Genomic DNA, 20189 nt, shown 5'->3' with positions numbered 1-20189 from the left:
TATTGACAATGGGGACTCTAGAAAGCAAAGGCTGCAGTGTTCTATTTGAACAAGTTATGCCCTCAGAGATACATTTGTGTGCAGAGGGATCCTCTGAAGTTTGTTTAAGGGAATTCATTGGAGTGTGCTCTCAAAGCTCATAGGGCAGGAGAATGCACACTCTGTAGTGTGCATGAGGATTCTATTCTGGTGTCACTCCAGTGACTAACACTGGCACAGATCACAAAACTCTATAAAATCCACAACAAAGCCATAGATACGCCATTTAATGACCAGTCAGACATGGAAGTCGACATGGAAGTCATGGGATCTACCCACCTGAACATGCGTGTAGTGTCTTACATTTGATGATAACATGAACTTAAGCACAAGACTGCTGTTTATAGTAACTCCAGGCTTTTGAAATGGAAGTCGGAGCAAATCTGGAATAATAAAATGTAAGAGGATCTGTAGACGGTTGAATGCTTAATGAATGTCATGTTCTCAGGATGCATCCAGAACCAACCAAACCTGATCCTGTGCCTGGATAAGCCTCCCCTGCAGCAGATACAATAGCAGTTTGCTACTTGCAGAAAGGTTGATTAACACCTTAAGTTTTGTACTGTATGTATTTGCTCATGTTATACAGTAGTACATACAGAGTAGACCAATGGAATTTGGCTTTAACATGTAATTTCCTTATTTTGCAAGTAAAATGAAATTCCAAATTTGTTGTGCAAAGCATTTGTACAGTCATATTATTTGTTACACTCTTTGACAGGGCTGTTCCCAAATAACCTTAGGTATTTGAGGGATTAAGAAATCTGAAAATGTCCATAAATGTTTTAAATATACTAATTAATATCAAAATATTTGCTAATTAATGAGGCAAAGAGGTAGGGGTGATGTATAATGATTCTGGATACAGCCATTTTGTGAACATAAGACATATCGGCGTGTCACTAAACACTAAAACAGTCTGAATGTACAAAACTACTGACACTGAACACAGTGCAGGCGAGCCATGATACTACACTGAACCCAGTACTAACATTCAAACAGTGTGCCCCAAAACACTGACATACTACACAGACCATGGGCTCTTCGTGTGTAAACATCATACAAACACAGTGTCTAAAACGCATCATTAAAACGGTCCACTCCAAAGCAAAACACCTGCTGACACAATGACCTCAAATAAGATGAAGAATATCTCCCGCTCCCCTGTCCCAACCCTCTATAGCAGAGCTTTCATTTCAATTCTATACACATTTACATGTTACAGTGCGATTTTAAATTCATATTGACACATTGTTCCACTGAAGTACCGACTGAGTTTCTGCTGCTCAACTAAATAAGGTGAGCATAAATGCAGCGCTGTCAACCCATAAATATGGCGACCATTTTGGATAGTCTTCACCAGCACGGATGCATATTGGACGTCCTCTATTCAGTCTTCGAACACAATGCAAAAATTGGCAAGTAATCTCATTCTGTCCACAACAAGTCTTTTCAGGGGTCATCTGTTACATTACAGTACCATGCTCAGCCCCAATGGACGCTGGGAAGAGAGGGTGTCGTCTCTCTGTTCTTAGTTCTGATTGGCTCTCTCTATACAGAGATAACTTAAAAACTAACAGAACAGAAAATACTAGAAAATAAGAGGTACAGCAATTTTCCAGTGTTTCACACTTGTGTGTTTCAGTAGTCTTCTCCACTTCAACGGGAGACAGTGAGTCTCAGTGTCTTGTTAGCTCAGTACTCTGTCCCTCCCAGTCCCATCCTTTCTCTCTCTCCATCTCCTGCTGGGCTCTGGTCAGTCCTGCTGGTGCCCTGGTCCTGAGTTTCTCAGAGGTGAGAGGACGTGGAGAAGCACAGCTTCAGGGTGTAGGGGTTAGAGCCATCTGGAAAAGGTCAGACACACTGGATTACACACCTACTATACACACACTCACACATATTCCTACACATAAACAAACACACATGTTCACTCTGTTGGGGACATTGGCAGGGAGAATTCTGAACACAGCAGCGTTAAGTCCGGTCTGAGAAGAGAAAAAGGTGTGCAGCAGATGATGCACAGACTCCGGTCCTAGTGTGCTCCCTGTCTCATGACACACGCACGCGCGCACACACACACACACACACACCTAATCTCCCTCTCTGATAACAACCAACTCCACAGGGCCAGGCTGAAACACCTGTGGAGCCAACCAACAGACAGGATAAATATTGTGAAAATCAACCACCTGCTCCTAGAACAGACAGCATTAAAGCCTTCTTGGATTTTATAACATGTCCCCCATGCTATTTCACTCAGGAATAATAGTGTGGCAATAAGACAGGCTATGCCAATGCAGTAAAGAGGAAGATTGAATGCAAGATAGGATTTAGTCTTCAGGTCTTCATGTAAATTTGGTCTGAATCCAATTTCTCTGGGCATTTCTCTGACTATGTGACACACTCAGTTATCCTGCTGAGAGTGACTACTAATGGTGGAGTGTTTGGTGCTAGCGTGCGGTCACTGTTGAGGAAAGCAAAACCATCTGGTCACTTACTTGGTATTCTGATCTGGTAGTGGTTTAGGACGGTCAAGACCTCGACCGCGTGCGTCTTGGAGTCAAACTCTAACAACCCAGAGATAGTTTTGGAGGAGGCTGATGACAAGAGAGGACAATAGGACAACTTAAGTATGACAGTACAGCTAACTCCTTCAACAGCCTAACAAAATTTAAAAAAGTGAAAAAATGCTAAACTTACGCTTTGCATCAAACATCTTGAACTTGGTGAAACCTGGCACATCATGCTCTGAGCATAACTGGAAAAAATCAAACAACAGTCAACAAGGACTGCTGAGACAATGCTCATGTTTTTCTAACCACATCCACAAGATGGAGCTCTTTAATAACAGTCAAACTACAGAGATCATTGACAGTGAATGAATGACTGATAGATCCATCAGCGGTCCGCTTCTTCTATGGAAGTAATTGTTCAGCAAAAGAGTTTCATCTCTTAGGCCTCCTATCCACCAAACATCAGATATCCACCCTCGTTCCAAGATCCAGCTGGCCCTCTGAAATGTAGGGGGAGGGGCATTGTAATCGTGCCGCTCACAGGATGTGAGTCAACGCTAAACCCTACCCCATATAGACCGCAGAAACCCTTCCCCATTCCCCATACGCTACCCTGTCATTCCAGCCATAACCTCAGCAGCTGGTACTTTCAGATGGGACGTTGCAGTAGTGCAGTATACAGGATGGGAGTTAACCATAAACCTTACCTTACTTCCTATATCCCGTCCCCTAGCCTTGACCCACAACCCCTCAGGCTTCTGCTCACATCCTATCGCTACCATAGACATCATTACAGCCCTACCCTCAGTAGCTGGTCCTCTGAGATGCAGGGGGGGACGTTGTAGTAGTGCAACACACAGGAGGGAGGCTGGATGATGTTCTTGGAGGCCTGGCCTTGGCTGGTGAAGCGGTTGTTCCTGGTCATGGCAAAGTCCTTATAGCTGCTGCTGCCGTCCTCCAGCTCAAACACCTGGCTCGGGATGACCGCATGTTGCTTGGACACACTGGAGAGAGAGAGAGGGAGAAAGAGGAGGAAGAGAGAAATGGAGAGGAAGGGAATAGAATACAAAGAATGAGTAAAAAGATACTAGATAATAACATTAATTCCGTGGTTGAATACTGCAGGTGCTAAGCTATCCTCTAGCATGCTAACAAGGACACTCACCAGACATTAAGCCGCTTGCCAAACACCTTGATGCTGTTGAGGTGAGTGATGGCCCTGTCCACTGCATACTCATCCCCCATCTCTACTAGGGCAGTGCCCGGGACACTCTTCATGAACTTCACCTGCCACACACACAGATTTAGACACATGATGTACATAGCAAGCCTCAAATACTATATACCGTAATTTCTGGACTATTGAGCGCACCTGAATATAAGCCGCACCCACTGAATTAAATTTTTTTTTTTATTTTGAACATAAATAAGCCGCACATGTCTATAAGCCGCAGGTGCCTACCGGTACATTGAAACAAATGAACTTTACACAGGCTTTAACAAAACACGGCTTGCAACAAAAATAAATAGGCTTTAACGAAACACGGCTTGTAAAAAAATGAATAATTAGCAGTAAGCTTTAGTTGTCTTTTTGCACTGAGTCAATTCCTCACGCTGCTGTTTCCAATGTCTTATCATTGACTCATTAAGACCAAGCTCCCGTGCAGCAGCTCTATTTCCTTTTCCAACAGCCAGATCAATCGCCTTCAACTTGAAAGCTGCATCATATGCATTTCTCCGTGTCTTTGCCATGATGAGGGTGACAAAATGACTACCGTAATCAGAATGATGGGAAGTTTGAGAGCGCTCGATTTAATCTAAACAGTAAACAAAAAAGTTGTTTGACCTTAACCCGTTCGGCAATTTCATTGGTCTAATGAAAGCTTCATGCCGCCAAAAAAACTGAGCACGTCACAGAATGTGTTTTTTTGGAGAAAAAAATAATTGAAAGCGGGAAAAATCCATATATTAGCCGCATCATTGATTAAGCCGCGAGGTTCAAAGCCTGGGAAAAAAGTTGCGGCTTATAGTCCGGAAATTACAGTAGCTACATACACCTTTAGCACAGTGCTTCTCAAACCTATCCTCGGGGCCCCCCAGACATTTCACAATTTTGTTTCACCCTGAACTAGCTAACCTGATTCACTTAGTCAAGGGCTTGATAATTAGTTGACAATTTGAATCAAATCAAATTTAATTAGTCACATGCGCTGAATACAACAGTGAAATGCTTACTTACAAGCCCTTAACCAACAATGCAGTTTAAAAAATACTAATAATAAGAAATAAAAGGAACAAGACATTAAAGAGCAGCAGTAAAAATAACAATAGCGAGACTATATACAGGGAGTACCGGTACAGAGTCAATGTGCAGGGGCACTGGTTAGTCGAGGTAATATGTACATGTAGGTTTATTTATTTAACCTTTATTTAACTAGGCAAGTGAGTTAAGAACAAATTCTTATTTACAATGACGGCCTACCGGGGAACAGTGGGTTAACTGCCTTGTTCAGGGGCAGAACAACAGATTTTTACCTTGTCAGCTCAGGGATTCTATCTAGCAACCTTTCGGTTACTGGCCCAACCCTCTAACCACTAGGCTACATGCCGGTAGAGTTATTAAAGTGACTATGCATAGATAATAACAGAGAGTAGCAGCGGCGTAAAAGAGGGGTTGGGGGGGCAATGGAAATAGTCTGGCTCTCGATGGTGCAGCTGTAGAACCGTTTGAGGATCTGAGGACCCATGCCAAATCCTTTCAGTCTCCTGAGGGGGAAGAGGTTTTGTTGTGCCCTCTTCACGACTGTCTTGGTGTGCTTTGACCATGTTAGTTTGTTGGTGATGTGGACACCAAGGAAGTTCTCAACCTGCTCCACTACAGCCCAGTTGATGAGAATGGAGGCATGCTCGGTCCTCCTTTTTCTGTAGTCCACAATCATTTGTCGTGATCATGTTGAGGGAGAGGTTGTTGTCCTGACACCACACGGCCAGTTCTCTGACCTCCTCCCTATAGGCTGTCTCATCGTTGTCGGTGACCAGGCCTACTACTGTTGTGTCGTCAGCAAACTTAATGTTGGTGTTGGAGTCATGCCTGGCCGTGCAGTCATGAGTGAACAGGGAGTACAGGCGGGGACTGAGCACGCAGCCCTGAGGGTCCCCTGTGTTGAGGATCAGCGTGGCGGATGTGTTGTTACCTAATCTTACCACATGCAGGCGGCCCGTCAGGAAGTCCAGGATCCAGTTGTAGAGGGAGGTGTTCAGTCCCAGGGTGCTTAGCTTATTGATGAGCTTTGAGGGCACTATGGTGTTGAACGCTGAGCTGTAGTCAATGAATAGCATTCTCACATAGGTGTTCCTTTTGTCCAGGTGGGAAAGGGCAGTGTGGAGTGCAATAGAGATTGCATCATCTGTGGATCTGTTAGGGCGGTAGGCAAATTGGAGTGGGTCTAGGGTTTTTGGGATAATGGTGTTGATGTGAACCATAATCAGCCTTTCAAAGCACTTCATGGCTACATACGTGAGTGCTACAGGTCAGTAGTCATTTAGGCAGGTTACCTTAGTGTTCTTGGGCACAGAGACTATGGGGGTCTGCTTAAAACATATTGGCATTACAGACTTGGACAGGGAGAGGTTGAAAATGTCAGTGAAGACACTTGCCAGTTTGTCAGCGCATGCTCGTAGTTCACGTCCTGATAATCCGTATAGCCCTGCAGCCTTGTGAATGTTGTCCTGTTTAAAGGTCTTACTCACATCGGCTGCGGAGAGCGTGATCACACAGTCGTCCGGAACAGCTGGTGCTCTCATGCATGTTTCAGTGTTGTTTGCCTCAAAGTGAGCATCGAAGTAGTTTAGCTCGTCTGGTAGGCTCGTGTCACTGGGCAGCTCTCGGCTGTGCTTCTCTTTGTAGTCTGTAATGGTTTGCAAGCCCTGCCACATCCGACGTAGTAGTATGATGTAGTATGATTCAATCTTAGTCCTGTATTGACACTTTGCCTGTTTGATGGTTCATCAGAGGGCATAGTGGGATTTCTTATAAGCTTCCGGGTTAGAGTCCCGCTCCTTGAAAGCGGCAGCTCTAGCCTTTAGCTCAGTGCGGATGATGCCTGTAATCCATGGCTTCTGGTTGGGGTATGTACTCTCGGTCATTGTGGGGATGACGTCATCGATGCACTTATTGATGAAGCCAATGACTGACGTGGCGTACTCCTCAATGCCATCAGAAGAATCCCGGAACATATTCCAGTCTGTGCTCGCAAAACAGTCCTGTAGCTTAGCATCTGCTTCATCTGACCACTTTTTTATTGACCGAGTCACTGGTGCTTCCCGCTTTCATTTTTGCTTGTAAGCAGGAATCAAGAGGATAGAATTATGGTCAAATTTGCCAAATGGAGGGCAAGGGAGAGCTTTGTATGCGTCTCTGTGTGTGGAGTAAAGGTGGTCCAGAGTTTTTTTCCCCTCTGGTTACACATTTAACATGCTGATAGAAATTTGGTAAAACGGATTTAAGTTTCCCTGCATTAATGTCCCGGCCACTAGGTGCGCCGCCTCTGGATGAGTGTTTTCCTGTTTGCTTACGGTGGAATACAGCTCATTGAGTGCGGTCTTAGTGTCAGCATTGGTCTGTGGTGGTATGTAGACAGCTACAAAAAAATACAGATGAAAACTTTCTAGGTAGATAGTGTGGTCTACAGCTTATCATGAGATACTCTACCTCAGTCGAGCAAAACCTTGAGACTTTCTTAGATATCGTGCACCAGCTGTTGTTTACAAATATACATAGTACGCCAGCCCTTGTCTTACCAGACACAGCTGTTATATTCTGCCGATACAGCGTATAACCAGCCAGCTGTATGTTGATAATGTTGTCGTTCAGCCACAACTCAGTGAAGCATAAGATATTACAGTTTTTAAATGTCCTGTTGGTAGTTTAACCTTCCTCGTAGGTCGTTGTTTTTATTTTCCGATGATTGCATGTTAGCTAGTAGAACGGAAGGCAGTGGGGGTTTATTCGATCGCCTACGAATTCTCAGAAGGCAGCCCGACCTCCGTCCTCTTTTTCTCTGTCTTCTCTTCACGCAAATGATGGGGAGTTGGGCCTGTTCCTGGGAAAGCAGTATGTCTTTCACATTGGGCTCGTTGGACTCGTTAAAGGAAAAAAAAGCTTTTGCCAGTTCGTGATGAGTAATCGCTGTTCTGATGTCCAGAAGTTATTTTCGGTCATAAGAGACGGTAGTAGCAACATTATGTACAGAATAAGTTAAAATATAAGTTACAAACAACGAAAAAAAACGAGAAAAAACCCCCACAGTTGGTTAGGAGCACGTAAAACGTCAGCCATCTACTCCGGCGCCATGAATCAGATGTGCTAGCTCTGGAATAGATTAAATCCATGGAACAGTTGTGGGTCCCCTACAGAGATTTGAGAACTACTGCTTTAGCACACCTACTTCAAACAGAAATACTTCAAACAGAATAACACACACTGACAACAACAAAAAATGAATTCATCAAAGAAATGTTCATTCACACTCAAACTATCACAAACACACACATGGATGCCCTCAAGTCCCTCCTAAGGTGGACCTCTGCTGCTGACCTTTTCGATGTTGCCATAGAGACAGAAAAGGTTGAAGATGCGGGTGCAGTTCATCTTGGTGGGGTGCAGGCCGCTCACCATGGCGACAGAGCTAGAGCCGTGGTTGTTGTAGGAGGAGCTTTGGGGCAGGGGGTAAGCCACCACCTCTGGGATGTCGTGGGAGCTCAGCTTATACCTGCTGTTCCCTGGGAGAGGCAGCAGGGGGCAGTGTGACCCTGGAATACATAACACAAGGGGAAAGGAGGAGGAGGGGTTACAACTTTCACTTCCACCTGAGTTGTGTTCAGTAGGCATGTAACGGGATAAAACATTTTGAAATGGAGGAGGTCAGCTACTACTTTCTTGTCCTGTTTGATCCTACTAAACACAACCCTGATGGTAAAAGGAGTCTGGAGGTGGGTTACGTATGGGTAGCCTCTGGAGACAAAGCAGGGTGGGAGGTCTCTACTCTCTACTCCTCTCACCTTCAGATAAGGTTGGGAATCTATACCATCCATCTGAGGCATAGAGGTGGTTGGGCAGGGTTTCACCTGAGGAATGGGGAGTGTGGAAGTGGTGGATAATGTAGCAGTCTGTATGGATGGGATGGATAATGTAGCCATCTGCATGGATGGATAATGTAGCAGTATATGTGGATATAGTGGATAATGTATCAGTCTGTCTGGATAGAGGATAATGTAGCAGTCTGTATGGATAGAGTGAATAAACTAGCAGTCTGTATGGATAGAGTGAATAATGTAGCAGTCTGTGTGGATAGAGTGGATAATGTAGCAGTCTGTGTGGATAGAGTGGATAATGTAGCAGTCTGTGTGGATAGAGTGGATAATGTAGCAGTCTGTGTGGATAGAGTGGATAATGTAGCAGTTTGTGTCTAGAGATGTCTAGAGATGGAAGAAGCCGATACACTAAGTAATATGGTAGTGTTTTGATGCTGAGAGGCGGGATCTTACCATATCCATTGTCTCCGTAAGAGGACGGGTGCTCCCCCAGTATGGCCTGCCTGCCCTTCCCACGCTCTGAAACATCCACACATTCACAACATAGGGAGAGAGTATGAGGTAAATACAAATAGGTGCTATTCACATAGACACACTGATAGAAAGGTCATTGAAAGTAAAGAAGCAGAATAATTAGAGGCAACAGAAACCCTATTATGACATTACAGGTGAGTATGAGTACACCGACTGGGGAAACCCACTCTCTGTTGACGTCTTACTTTACATTACAAGTTCACATAGTAACAGTGCAGGCATAGGGCACAAAAGGGCACAATAATGAAGTCAAAGCTACATATGGAAAAAATGCTATTGATTATCACACATAATTATAATTATTGGGGGGCTTATATTTGTCCTGTTACACACAAGTGTGTAATAGAAATGTGTTTCTTGCGTATCCCAACTCCCCCTGAGACACCCACAAAGAGTGGGGTCATCATTGTACAGCACGCCTAGAGCAATTAGGGTTAAGTGCCTTGCTCAAGGGCACAGCAACAGATTTTTCACCTTGTCGGCTCCAGTATTCAAACAAGCAACCTTTCAGTTACTGGCCCAATACCTGCCGCTCCATCAGAGCATGCTCCTGGTAATAATTTGCATTAGAAGGACTACAATGCATCCACAGTTTTACCTTTACCATAGTAGTTGCACTTTAAATAGTAGTACTATGTTGTACTAATACACACAGAGAGAAGAAGGCACCAATAAATGCTTTAAAAAGTAGGTCCTACTGTTAACCCCAACGGCAGTTCACTTTAAAAAATACCATTTAAATCCTTCACAACCTATAGACAAGGAACAGTAGAGAGAAAACACAAAAATAGAAAGAAACAACATAAAATATCACATTTTAAATAGGGGGAAAACATTGTTACATTTGTAATACAAAGATTGGTGGAGGAACAGTACCTGAATTACATCACTAGCGTGAACAGTCAGCAACCCTCTCACTGAGGTCTTGGCTTTATTGGCACAGGTTGTCTCTCAGCACAAGTGCACAACATCAACCTGTGTTACATTATCATACAGTCAGTTCACATCTGCCACAGAATCACAGTGAGATACATGGAGGCACAGGATGGACAAAGAGCAGCTGCAGTCCCATCTTCCACAAGAACAGTCCCAAAGGAGCCCTCAACATGCCTAATAATAGTTCAAATCAAATATTCAAATCAATTTTTATTTGTCACATGTGCCGCATGCAACATCTCGTCGGCGCTCCTGCTTTAAAGTCACACCCTCTAAATATTGTCTCACAGCAGTCGGATCAGAGCTGGTGGAGTATTGTTTGTTTGGGAGCTGTGGGGGCTTGGGATGGACTCTGGGGATGAGAGCGGGCACAGAGTTGACTGTTAACAGCCTTGCTAATACTCTGCTGCTGTGCTGTGCTGCACATGGGAAGGGTTAGTTAGTTAGTAGGACTCTAGCTTACTGCACCCTGATGTTAATGTGCTATGAGTTCCAGGGATGCCTGTTGGGCTACTTTGGAACTCCTTACACCTGCAGAGTTTCAAACCCAAAGCGTGATCTTTTGCACCAATAAGTATTCTGTCTCTGTCAGGGATCAGATCAAATCAAATCAAATTGTATTTGTCACATGTGCCAAATACAACAGGTGTAGACCTTACCATGAAATGCTTACTTACAAGCCCTTATCCAACAATGCAGTTCAAGAAATAGAGTTAAGAAAATATTTACTAAATAAACTAAAGTATCATAATTTTTTAAACCTTTATTTAACTAGGCAAGTCAGTTAAGAACAAATTCTTATTTTAAAATGACGGCCTAGCCCGGCCAAACCCTCCCCTAACCGGACGATGCTGGGACAATTGTGCATCCTTTCCAATCCCCCATCTATTTTTCGGGGGCAAATATATTATTTTAAATATAGATTTTGTAAAATACATTTTCCTTTATTATTGTTCCCTAACTCTATCACCCCTCCCCTAATTGGAGTAAACTAATGGACAACAATACTTAGGCTTCCACTTCCAGCTTATATATACTACATACATTTCATGGACAGTATATTTTACATTGGTTATCTTCTGTTTGTTTTAAGTCCCAGCCTTCAACTCCCCTCAACCCCTCCCATCTATCTCTGAAGACCATCCAGTTTTCATTTCTAGCTGCCATATATTTTCCCTCCTTGTTTGCACACACTTTTTCACTTCTGCCGACAAATGTTCTATAGGATTGAGGTCAGGGCTTTGTGATGGCCACTCCAATACCTTGACTTTGTTGTCCTTAAGCCATTTTGCCACAACTTTGGAAGTATGCTTGGGAGCATTGTCCATTTGGAAGACCCATTTGCGACCAAGCTTTAACTTCCAGACTGATGTCTTGAGATGTTGCTTCAATATATCCACATTATTTTCCTGCCTCATGATGCCATCTATTTTGTGAAGTGCACCAGTCCCTCCTGCAGCAAAGCACCCCACAACATGATGTTGCCACCCCCATGCTTCACGGTTGGGTTGGTGTTCTTCGGCTTGCAAGCATCCCCCTTTTCCCTCCAAACATAAGGATGGTCATTATGGCCAAACAGTTCTATTTTTGTTTCATCAGACCAGAGGACATTTCTCCAAAAAGTACGATCTTTGCCCCCATGTGCAGTTGCAAACTGTAGTCTGGCTTTTTTATTGCGGTTCTGGAGCAGTGGCTTGTTCCTTGCTGAGCGGCCTTTCAGGTTATGTCGATATAGGACTTGTTTTTACTGCCGATATAGATTATTTTGTACCTGTTTCCTCCAGCATCTTCACAAGGTCCTTTGCTGTTGTTCTGGGACTGATATGCACTTTTCGCACCAAAGTACGTTCATCTCTAGGAGACAGAACACATCTCCTTCCTGAGCAGTATGACGGCTGCGTGGTCCCATGGTGTTTATACTTGCGTACTATTGTTTGTAGATGAACGTGGTACCTTCAGGCGTTTGGAAATTGCTGCCAAGGATGAACCAGACTTGTGGAGGTCTACAATTTATTTTCTGAGGTCTTGGCTGATTTCTTTTGATTTTCCCATGATGTCAAGCAAAAAGGCACTGCGTTTGAAGGTAGGCCTTGAAATTCATCCACAGGTACAACTCCAATTGACTGAAATGATGTCAATTAGCCTATCAGAAGCTTCTGAAGCCATGACATCATTTTCTGGAATTTTCCAAGCTGTTTAAAGGCACAGTCAACTTAGTGTATGTAAACTTCTGACCCACTGAAATTGTGATACAGTGAATTATAAGTGAAGTAATCTGTCTGTAAACAATTATTGGAAAAATGACTTGTGTCATGCACAAAGTAGATGTCCTAACCGACTTACCAAAACTATAGTTTGTTAACAAGAAATTTGTGCAGTGGTTGAACAACGAGTTTTAATGACTCCAACCTAAGTGTATGTTAACTTCCAACTTCAACTGTATATATGGGCAGTACCAAAACAAATGATCTAATTATTCTGTCTCTTCACAGAAAAATCTGCAGAGCTGGGATCGTTTTATCCCCCATATATATAACATTCTATTGGTTGTAAGAATTTTGTATAACAATTGAAATTGAATGTTTTGAATCCGCCGTCGTTTTGTGTTTCAGTTCATAAAATCATGTGCCATGGAATCAGTACATCTAAAATCTCCTCCCAACTATTTTGCAACCTATATGGTGCAGCTGTCAATTCTTTTGTAATTTTGGTCTTCAATGCAGGGCCGACAGAGTTCTTTACCTTCTCCCATTTCCACTTGCGTCCTCTTTTTTTTGCGGTAATGCTGCAGCTGGTTGTAATTTTGGATAGAACAGACATTTCCATATATTTTGGTTATTTGCATGTGTGACATAACTCCACCCTTCCTATTTATGATACAATCTTCAAAGATTATACAGTTTCTAAAAATGTTCTTCCAAAAAGAATGTTTTTTTTTATCAATTAGTATATTTGAGTTTAACCATAATATTATTTTAATGATTACTTCATTGACAAAGCAGGCAAACTTTTGCAGAAAATGCCAATAGCGAACACAGAGCCATCATACTCATGCATGAAAAAACTAAGAATGAAAGAAAATCATTGTAAGTTTGAATTTTGGAAAGTTAGTGTGGAAGAATTGGACAAATTATTGTTATTGATCAATAATGACAAACCTTCTGGCATTGACAACTTAGATGGAAAGCTACTGAGGATGGTAGCTGACTCTATAGCCCCTCCTATCTGTCATATCTTTAATCTGAGCCTAGAGGAAAGTCTTTGTCCTCAGGCCTGGAGGGAAGCCAAAGTCATTCAGGTTACCCAAGAATGGTAAAGCGGCTTTTACTGGTTCTAACAGCAGACCTATCAGCTTGCTGCCAGCTCTTAGCAAACTGTTGGGAAAAAATGTGTTTGACCAAACACAATGCTATTTCTCTGTAAACAAATTAACAAGAGACTTTCAGCATGCTTTTTGAGAAGGGCACTCAACATGTACCGCACTGACACAAATGAATGATGATTGGTTGAAAGAAATTGATAAGAAGATTGTGGGAGCTGTACTGTTAGATTTCAGTGCAGCCTTTGATATTATTGACCATAATCTGTTGTTGAGAAAACGTATGTGTTGTGGTTTTTTAACCTCAGCTCTGAATCCATGATATGGCAATCTATCTAATAGAACTCAGAGGGTTTTCTTAAATGGAAGCTTCTCTAAGGTCAAACATGTAAAGTGTGGTGTACCGCAGGGCAGCTTTCTAGACACTACTCATTTCCATTTTTACCAATGACCTGCCTCAGGCATTAAACAAAGCATATGTGTCCGTGTATGCTGATGATTCAACCATATCCGCATCAGCAACCACAGCTAATGAAGTCACTGAAACCCTTAAAGAGTTGCAGTCTGTTTTGGAATGGGTGGCCAGTAATAAACTGGTCCTGAACATCTCTAAAACTAAGAGCATTGTATTTGGTACAAATCATTCCCTATGTTCTAGACCTCAGCTGAATCTGGTAATGAATGGTGCGGCTGTTGAACAAGTTGAGGAGACTAAATTACTCGGTGTTACCTTAGATTGTAAACTGTCATGCTCAAAACATATTTTCAACTTACACACAGCACTGACACACACACTTACCCCACCAGGCATGCCCTCCATATCCAAAACAAATTCAAGGAAATGTACAGTATTATACAGAGCCATGAGTGCATGGAACTCCCTTCCATCTTATTTAGCGCAAGTGAACAGCAAACCTGCTTTCAAAAAACAGATAACGCAACACCTCACACCACAACGCCTCTCCCCCATGTGACCTACTTGTGTGTATGTACTGACATGTACAGTATGTGTAACTAATAGATGTGCGCACACACACACACACACACACACACACACACACACACACACACACACACACACACACACACACACACACACACACACACACACACACTACATGTTAATGTTTTTAAATGTATGTAAATTGTAAAGTATTTTGTCTGTAATGTCTTTTTCGTTATATGTCGGACCCCAGTAAGACTAGCTGTCACCATTGGGGATCCTAATAAATCAAATCAAAAGCTACCAGAGATTTACTTTGGCAATCATAATTTCCCTGCTGAGCTGATAAGAAAATTAAAGCGCTGCTTCTCTTCTTGACTGACTTTCTACATTTTTGGGGAAATGGTCCATTAGATTTCCAGTGTAAATTGCTAGTTATTACCCCACCCAAGCTGAATGCTATTTCCTACAAAGGTGCCAGCGGGTGAGGGTCATAGCTGAGCCTCCTTGAGGAGGCCTACTACAGATGTAGGATCTTAATTTGATCACCTTGTTACAGGAGAACTTTCCAGGAAATGTAAAACTTGTACTGTATTTCAGGCTTCTGAAGTTTGTAATTTATCAACCCCTACAAAAAAGCCATTAATTATAATCCACATAATAATTCACATTTGCTATTGCTGCAGGATAATTTTCTTGCTGTAGCAAACTGGCTCAAATTAAAATATTTGCTGTAGGCTACAGCAATATGAACCCTGCTGCGGTTAAAGCATCTCAGAGGGGACGTGATGTCACAGAGAGCCTCTCTGGCTGGTCCCCTTGGGATGTAAAACAGATACTTTGCTGTTGCAGTTGGTAGAGCATCAAGCACTAACACGTTGTAAAACCATGTTAACACCTGTACCTCAATGCCAGCGAAATGGGTTCTGTAGGAGAAGGTGCTGCAGACCAGATGATAGATAGAGTAGAGGTCTGGGTTACTTCATTCTAGCTGATAGAGCTATGATTTATCACCAGAGCTTGGCTTGGGCAGGAGCTCACAGGAACTGAGTACTGCTCGAGTTCCTGCAACTCTTATAGAATATTGGATTAAAAGTATTGGGGAGTTCTGGCACCTAAATAATAAACAGTACCAGTACCCAAAATGAGTACCGACACTATTTCAGTCCAAGTTAAGCACTGTTTATCAGATCACTTAAATGGGCTGATATACAATCCAACACCCAGTATAATAAAGGTGTGAGGGTGCTTCAAAGTGAATAAAATATCAGTTCCTCTCAGGTAAGCAGGTTACTTAAGCAGTCTGTCCCGAGGTAAGAGCTGTCCACAGAGGACGATGGAGGAATAAATTAGAATGCCGTGGGAACGCCACAGCAGGAGGCTAACTCACTCTCACTGGGGTTTCAAATGAGTTAGCATCTTGCCTGAGTTTTCTAATTTAGCCACGCCGTAAAGGGAGATGTTCATAGTAAAGTAAACCTCCTAAGCAGGTTACTAATGTCTCCTGGTTAGTCTGAATAGATAGATGCACTTTAAGAGACAAGGGGCTATGACATTCACAGAGCTGTGACTTTCAGATGGAGATAGAGAAGTTGGACCTCTGATAGAGGGAACCCAGGTCTCACAGAGCTGTGACTTTCAGATGGAGATAGAGAAGTTGGACCTCTGATAGAGGGACTCCAGGTCTCACAGAGCTGTGACTTTCAGATGGAGATAGAGAAGTTGGACCTCTGATAGAGGGAACCCAGGTCTCACAGAGCTGTGACTTTCAGATGGAGATAGAGAAGTTGGACCTCTGATAGAGGGACTCCAGGTCTCACAGAGCTGTGACTTTCAGATGGAGATAGAGAAGTTGGACCTCTGATAGAGTGACTCCAGGTCTCACAGAGCTGTGACTTTCAGATGGAGATAGAGAAGTTGGACCTCTGATAGAGGGACTCCAGATTTCACAGAGCTGTGACTTTACTAGGGAGTTGAGACAATCATAAAAGGAACTGTGACTCTCTTCATCCACACAATGTGCTTCCATTAACAGTGCATGCAATAATTATTATCTAAACATTTGTTATCTAAACTTTTCTCTCTGCTAAAATAGGCATTTCAACACATTGACATTGACAGAAATACTATAATATAAAGTAGAGCTTATAGAAGAAGATAGTGTAAATTTGGTATTAATGTAGATTACAGAGCATAGGTGTGTATCTTATTGTCTGATTTAACAGAATACAGGCTTTCTCTACAGGCCTGAAGACAGAGAGAAATGCACTCTAATGTTCCCATGTCCAGACTAGGGATTGTATACACTAATACATGAATATTTCTACTACTGGTCATTTGGTGAGGGGATATAAAGGGATTTAGCCAGTCAGAGCACTGACTGAATAAGATCAGGATGCAAGCAAGAGAAGAAAATAGGTCCAGTCTAAAAGCAGTCAGTCCTCCAGCCATGAGGTGGCACTGGTGGGTTGTCCTGGGCATGTTGATGTTGAGGTTGCATGAGGTCAGGATGAATGAGTAGTCTCTCTCCCTCTCTCTTGAGGTTTGGGTGAAGATGGATGCATGTTGTTGTGCAGGGTCAGCCTGTCGTCCATCCCTCTTTCTCTCTCTCTCTCTCTCTCTCTATTCCCATGGGTGGCAGGTGCAGGCTTGTGAGAGACGGATGTGAGAGTGTGTTGCTTGGAGAAGGACGCGCAGTGGGTCGATCTTGTGTTGGCTTGGTTGACTGCAGGTCTGTGGTCCATACTGGTCCTTAAACACCTTCCAATAGGTGCGCTACAGTGACAATGATGACTTCACATAGACAGGGCCATATCTCTGCTCTTTTTTCAAACAGCATCTTTGCTACTGTAACATTCCTCATACAATGATAAAACCGCTGTACCCACATCAGCCTCTGACTCAGTATCTCTCTGTCTCACATTTAGCAACGTTAGCGAGGATATAGAGAAGTATCGCCAAGTATCTGTTTCATTTTAGCTGATGCAGACTAAACTCAAGACAAACAGTCTTTCTCTCTCTCTCTCGCTCTCTCTCCTATCTCTGTCACTCTCTCTCCTATCTCTGTCGCTCTCTCTCCTCTCTGTCGCTCTCTCTCCTCTCTCTGTCGCTCTCTCTCCTCTCTCTGTCGCTTTCTCTCCTCTCTCTGTCGCTCTCTCTCCTCTCTCTGTCGCTCTCTCTCCTCTCTCTGTCGCTCTCTCTCCTCTCTCTGTCGCTCTCTCTCCTCTCTCTGTCGCTCTCTCTCTCCAACAACTAAGATCTGATTTATCTACAGCCTGCAGGAATGAAAAGACAGAAAGAGCCACACGTATTTGATATCCTTACCGCTCCTTTCCTGCTGTTCTGTTTGCAGCCTGGACAAATTTGAGTTACTGAGCCAGAGGGAGGAAAACCTGACTCTGCCCTGCAGGCTGCCCATGGACTCTCTGACAGCCCGATATGGCAGGTTTTAGTCCTAACACAGCAGCTTCTACACAATGAGAGTGCTCCATAGACTACAGAACAAGGAGCAGATTGTTACCTCTTCGGACCAGGTAAGGCTTTGTGTAGTCCCAGCTCTCGTTGTCATTTCTGATCACGTTCAAGCGAGTTGGCTACAGGGGGGAAACAACAGATATGTTGCTGCATGCTGAGGCTGATCATCAGGAAGTGCTCTGGCGTTTTAAACAAAATCTATTTGCTAAGCATTATATATTTGATTGTGTGTGGTGAATATAGACTTACCCTTGCATATTCGATTTTTAAGGTGCAGCAGCCGGCATAGATGTCGGCTCCATTGAGAGCAGCCTTAGCTTTCTGAGCACACTCGACGGACTCAAATGTGAGGAGGGCAAGTTAAGGACAACAGCAAAACAACCAACGAACCTCAAGCCTCAATTCACAATTACAAGTCCCCGGATAGAAGTTATAAAACCTCTAAACTCATCAACAAAAACAAGTCTATGCTCGTTGAATAATTTGACCTTATTGCCTCACCCTCCACCCCTAACACTCACACCCTAACAGACAGACAGACAGACAGACAGACAGACAGACAGACAGACAGACAGACAGACAGACAGACAGACAGACAGACAGACAGACAGAAAGGATATTCCACCATGGCCTGGATGCCGTTGCGTTTGAAGATGACGATGCGCATTACACTGCCGATGGGGTTGCAGACGGTGTAGAGAACGTCCTTGGAGACAACAGAGGGAGACAGAGAGAATGTTTGAGTCAGCTCTCACCAAGGCTGCACACAGAAGATAAGCTCCAATCAAATTAAATCATATTTTATTTGTCCCATGTGCCGAATACAACAGGTGTAGACCTTACTGAGAAATGCTTACTTACAAGCCCTTAACCAACAATGCAGTTCAAGAAATAGAGTTATGAAAATATTTCCTAAATAAATTAAAGTAAAAATAAAATCAAAAAGTAACACAAGAAAATTACATAACAACAATGAGACTATATTCAGGTACCAGTACCAGTGTTCCTTGCCTCGAAGCAAGCATAAAAGGCATTTAGCTCGTCTGGTAGGCTCGCGTCACTGGGCAGCTCGCGGCTGTGTTTCCCTTTGTAGTCCGTATTAGTTTTCAAGCCCTGCTACATCCGACGAGCATCAGAGCCGGTGTAGTATAATTCAATCTTAGTCCTGTATTGACGCTTTGCCTGTTTGATAGTTCGTCTGAGGGCATAGCGGGATTTCTTATAAGCATCCGGGTTAGAGTCCCGCTCTTTGAAAGCGGCAGATCTAGCCTTTAGCTCGGTGCGGATGTTGTCTGTAATCCATGGCTTCTGGTTGGGATATGTACGTACGGTCACTGTGGGGACGACGTCGTTGATGCACTTATTGACGAAGCCGGTGACTGAGGTGGTATACTCCTCAATGCCATTGGATGGATCCCAGAACATATTCCAGTCTGTGCTAACAAAACAGTCCAGTAGCGTAGCCTCCGCATCCTCTGACCACTTCCGTGTCTCTCTAATCAGACTCTGTTTGACTCAATAATAAGACAATTCAACCCTGTCCATGACCAGCCTGCATACTTCCTGCTTTAGTTTTTGCTTTTAAGCAGGAATAAGGAGGATAGAATTATGGTCAGATTTGCCAAATGGAGGGCGAGAGAGAGCTTTGTATGCGTCTCTGTGTTTGGAGTAAAGGTGGTATAGAGCTTCGTTTCCTCTGGTGGAATTAGGTAAAATGGATTTAAGTCCCCGGCCACTAGGAGCGCCGCTTCTGGATGAGCATTTTCTTATTTGCTTATGGCCTTATACAGCTCGTTGAGTGCGGTCTTAGTGTCAGCATCGGTTTGTGGTGGTAAATAGATGGCTACGAATAATATAGATGACAACTCTCTTGGTAGATAGTGTGGTCTACAGCTTATCATGAGGTATTCTACCTCAGGCGAGCAATACCTTGAGACTTCTTTAATATTAGACATTGCGCATCAGCAGTTATTGACAAATGGACACACGCCCCGCCCCTCATCTTACCAGACATAGCTGCTCTGTTCTGCCAATGCACGGAGAAGCCAGCCAGCCAGCCAGCTAGCTCTATATTATCCGTGTCGTTATTTAGCCACGTCTTGTCAAACATAAGATATTACCGTTTTTAATGTCCCGTTGGTAGGATAGTCTTAATCGTAGATTGTCCAGTTTGTTTTCCAATGATTGCACGTTGGCCAATAATACGGAGAGTAGTGGTGGTTTACATACTCGTCTGCAAATTCTTACAAGACACCCCCCTCCGTCTTTTCTTCACGCGGATGACGGGGACTTGGGCCTTGTCTCAACAAAGCAGTATATCCTTTGCGTCGGACTCATT

General features: G+C 43.3%; 1 protein-coding gene across 2 annotated transcripts in view; it reads right to left on the bottom strand.

Annotated features, from left to right (window-relative positions):
- Positions 1-249: 249 nt before the first annotated feature.
- The window catches only part of LOC115193625 (heterogeneous nuclear ribonucleoprotein L-like), a 57861-nt gene continuing 37921 nt past the window's right edge, over positions 250-20189 (bottom strand). Inside the window, exons 4-13 of one of the 2 annotated variants that reach the window (XM_029752453.1) lie at positions 18472-18557; positions 18101-18197; positions 17898-17970; positions 9099-9173; positions 8149-8363; positions 3718-3839; positions 3355-3556; positions 2740-2797; positions 2538-2636; positions 250-1883 (exon numbers count right to left, since the gene is read on the bottom strand). In XM_029752453.1, the coding sequence (XP_029608313.1) occupies positions 1828-1883; positions 2538-2636; positions 2740-2797; positions 3355-3556; positions 3718-3839; positions 8149-8363; positions 9099-9173; positions 17898-17970; positions 18101-18197; positions 18472-18557 (1083 nt within the window). In that variant the 3' untranslated portion in view covers positions 250-1827. The remainder of the gene's footprint in view (positions 1884-2537; positions 2637-2739; positions 2798-3354; positions 3557-3717; positions 3840-8148; positions 8364-9098; positions 9174-17897; positions 17971-18100; positions 18198-18471; positions 18558-20189) is intronic. The other variant, XM_029752454.1, reaches the window with a different exon arrangement.

Source organism: Salmo trutta, chromosome 5 (genome assembly GCF_901001165.1).
Source record: "Salmo trutta chromosome 5, fSalTru1.1, whole genome shotgun sequence".
Taxonomy (NCBI): domain Eukaryota; kingdom Metazoa; phylum Chordata; class Actinopteri; order Salmoniformes; family Salmonidae; genus Salmo; species Salmo trutta.
The sequence above is the reverse complement of the archived record's forward strand: the minus strand, read 5'-3'. Positions and strand labels throughout refer to the sequence as shown.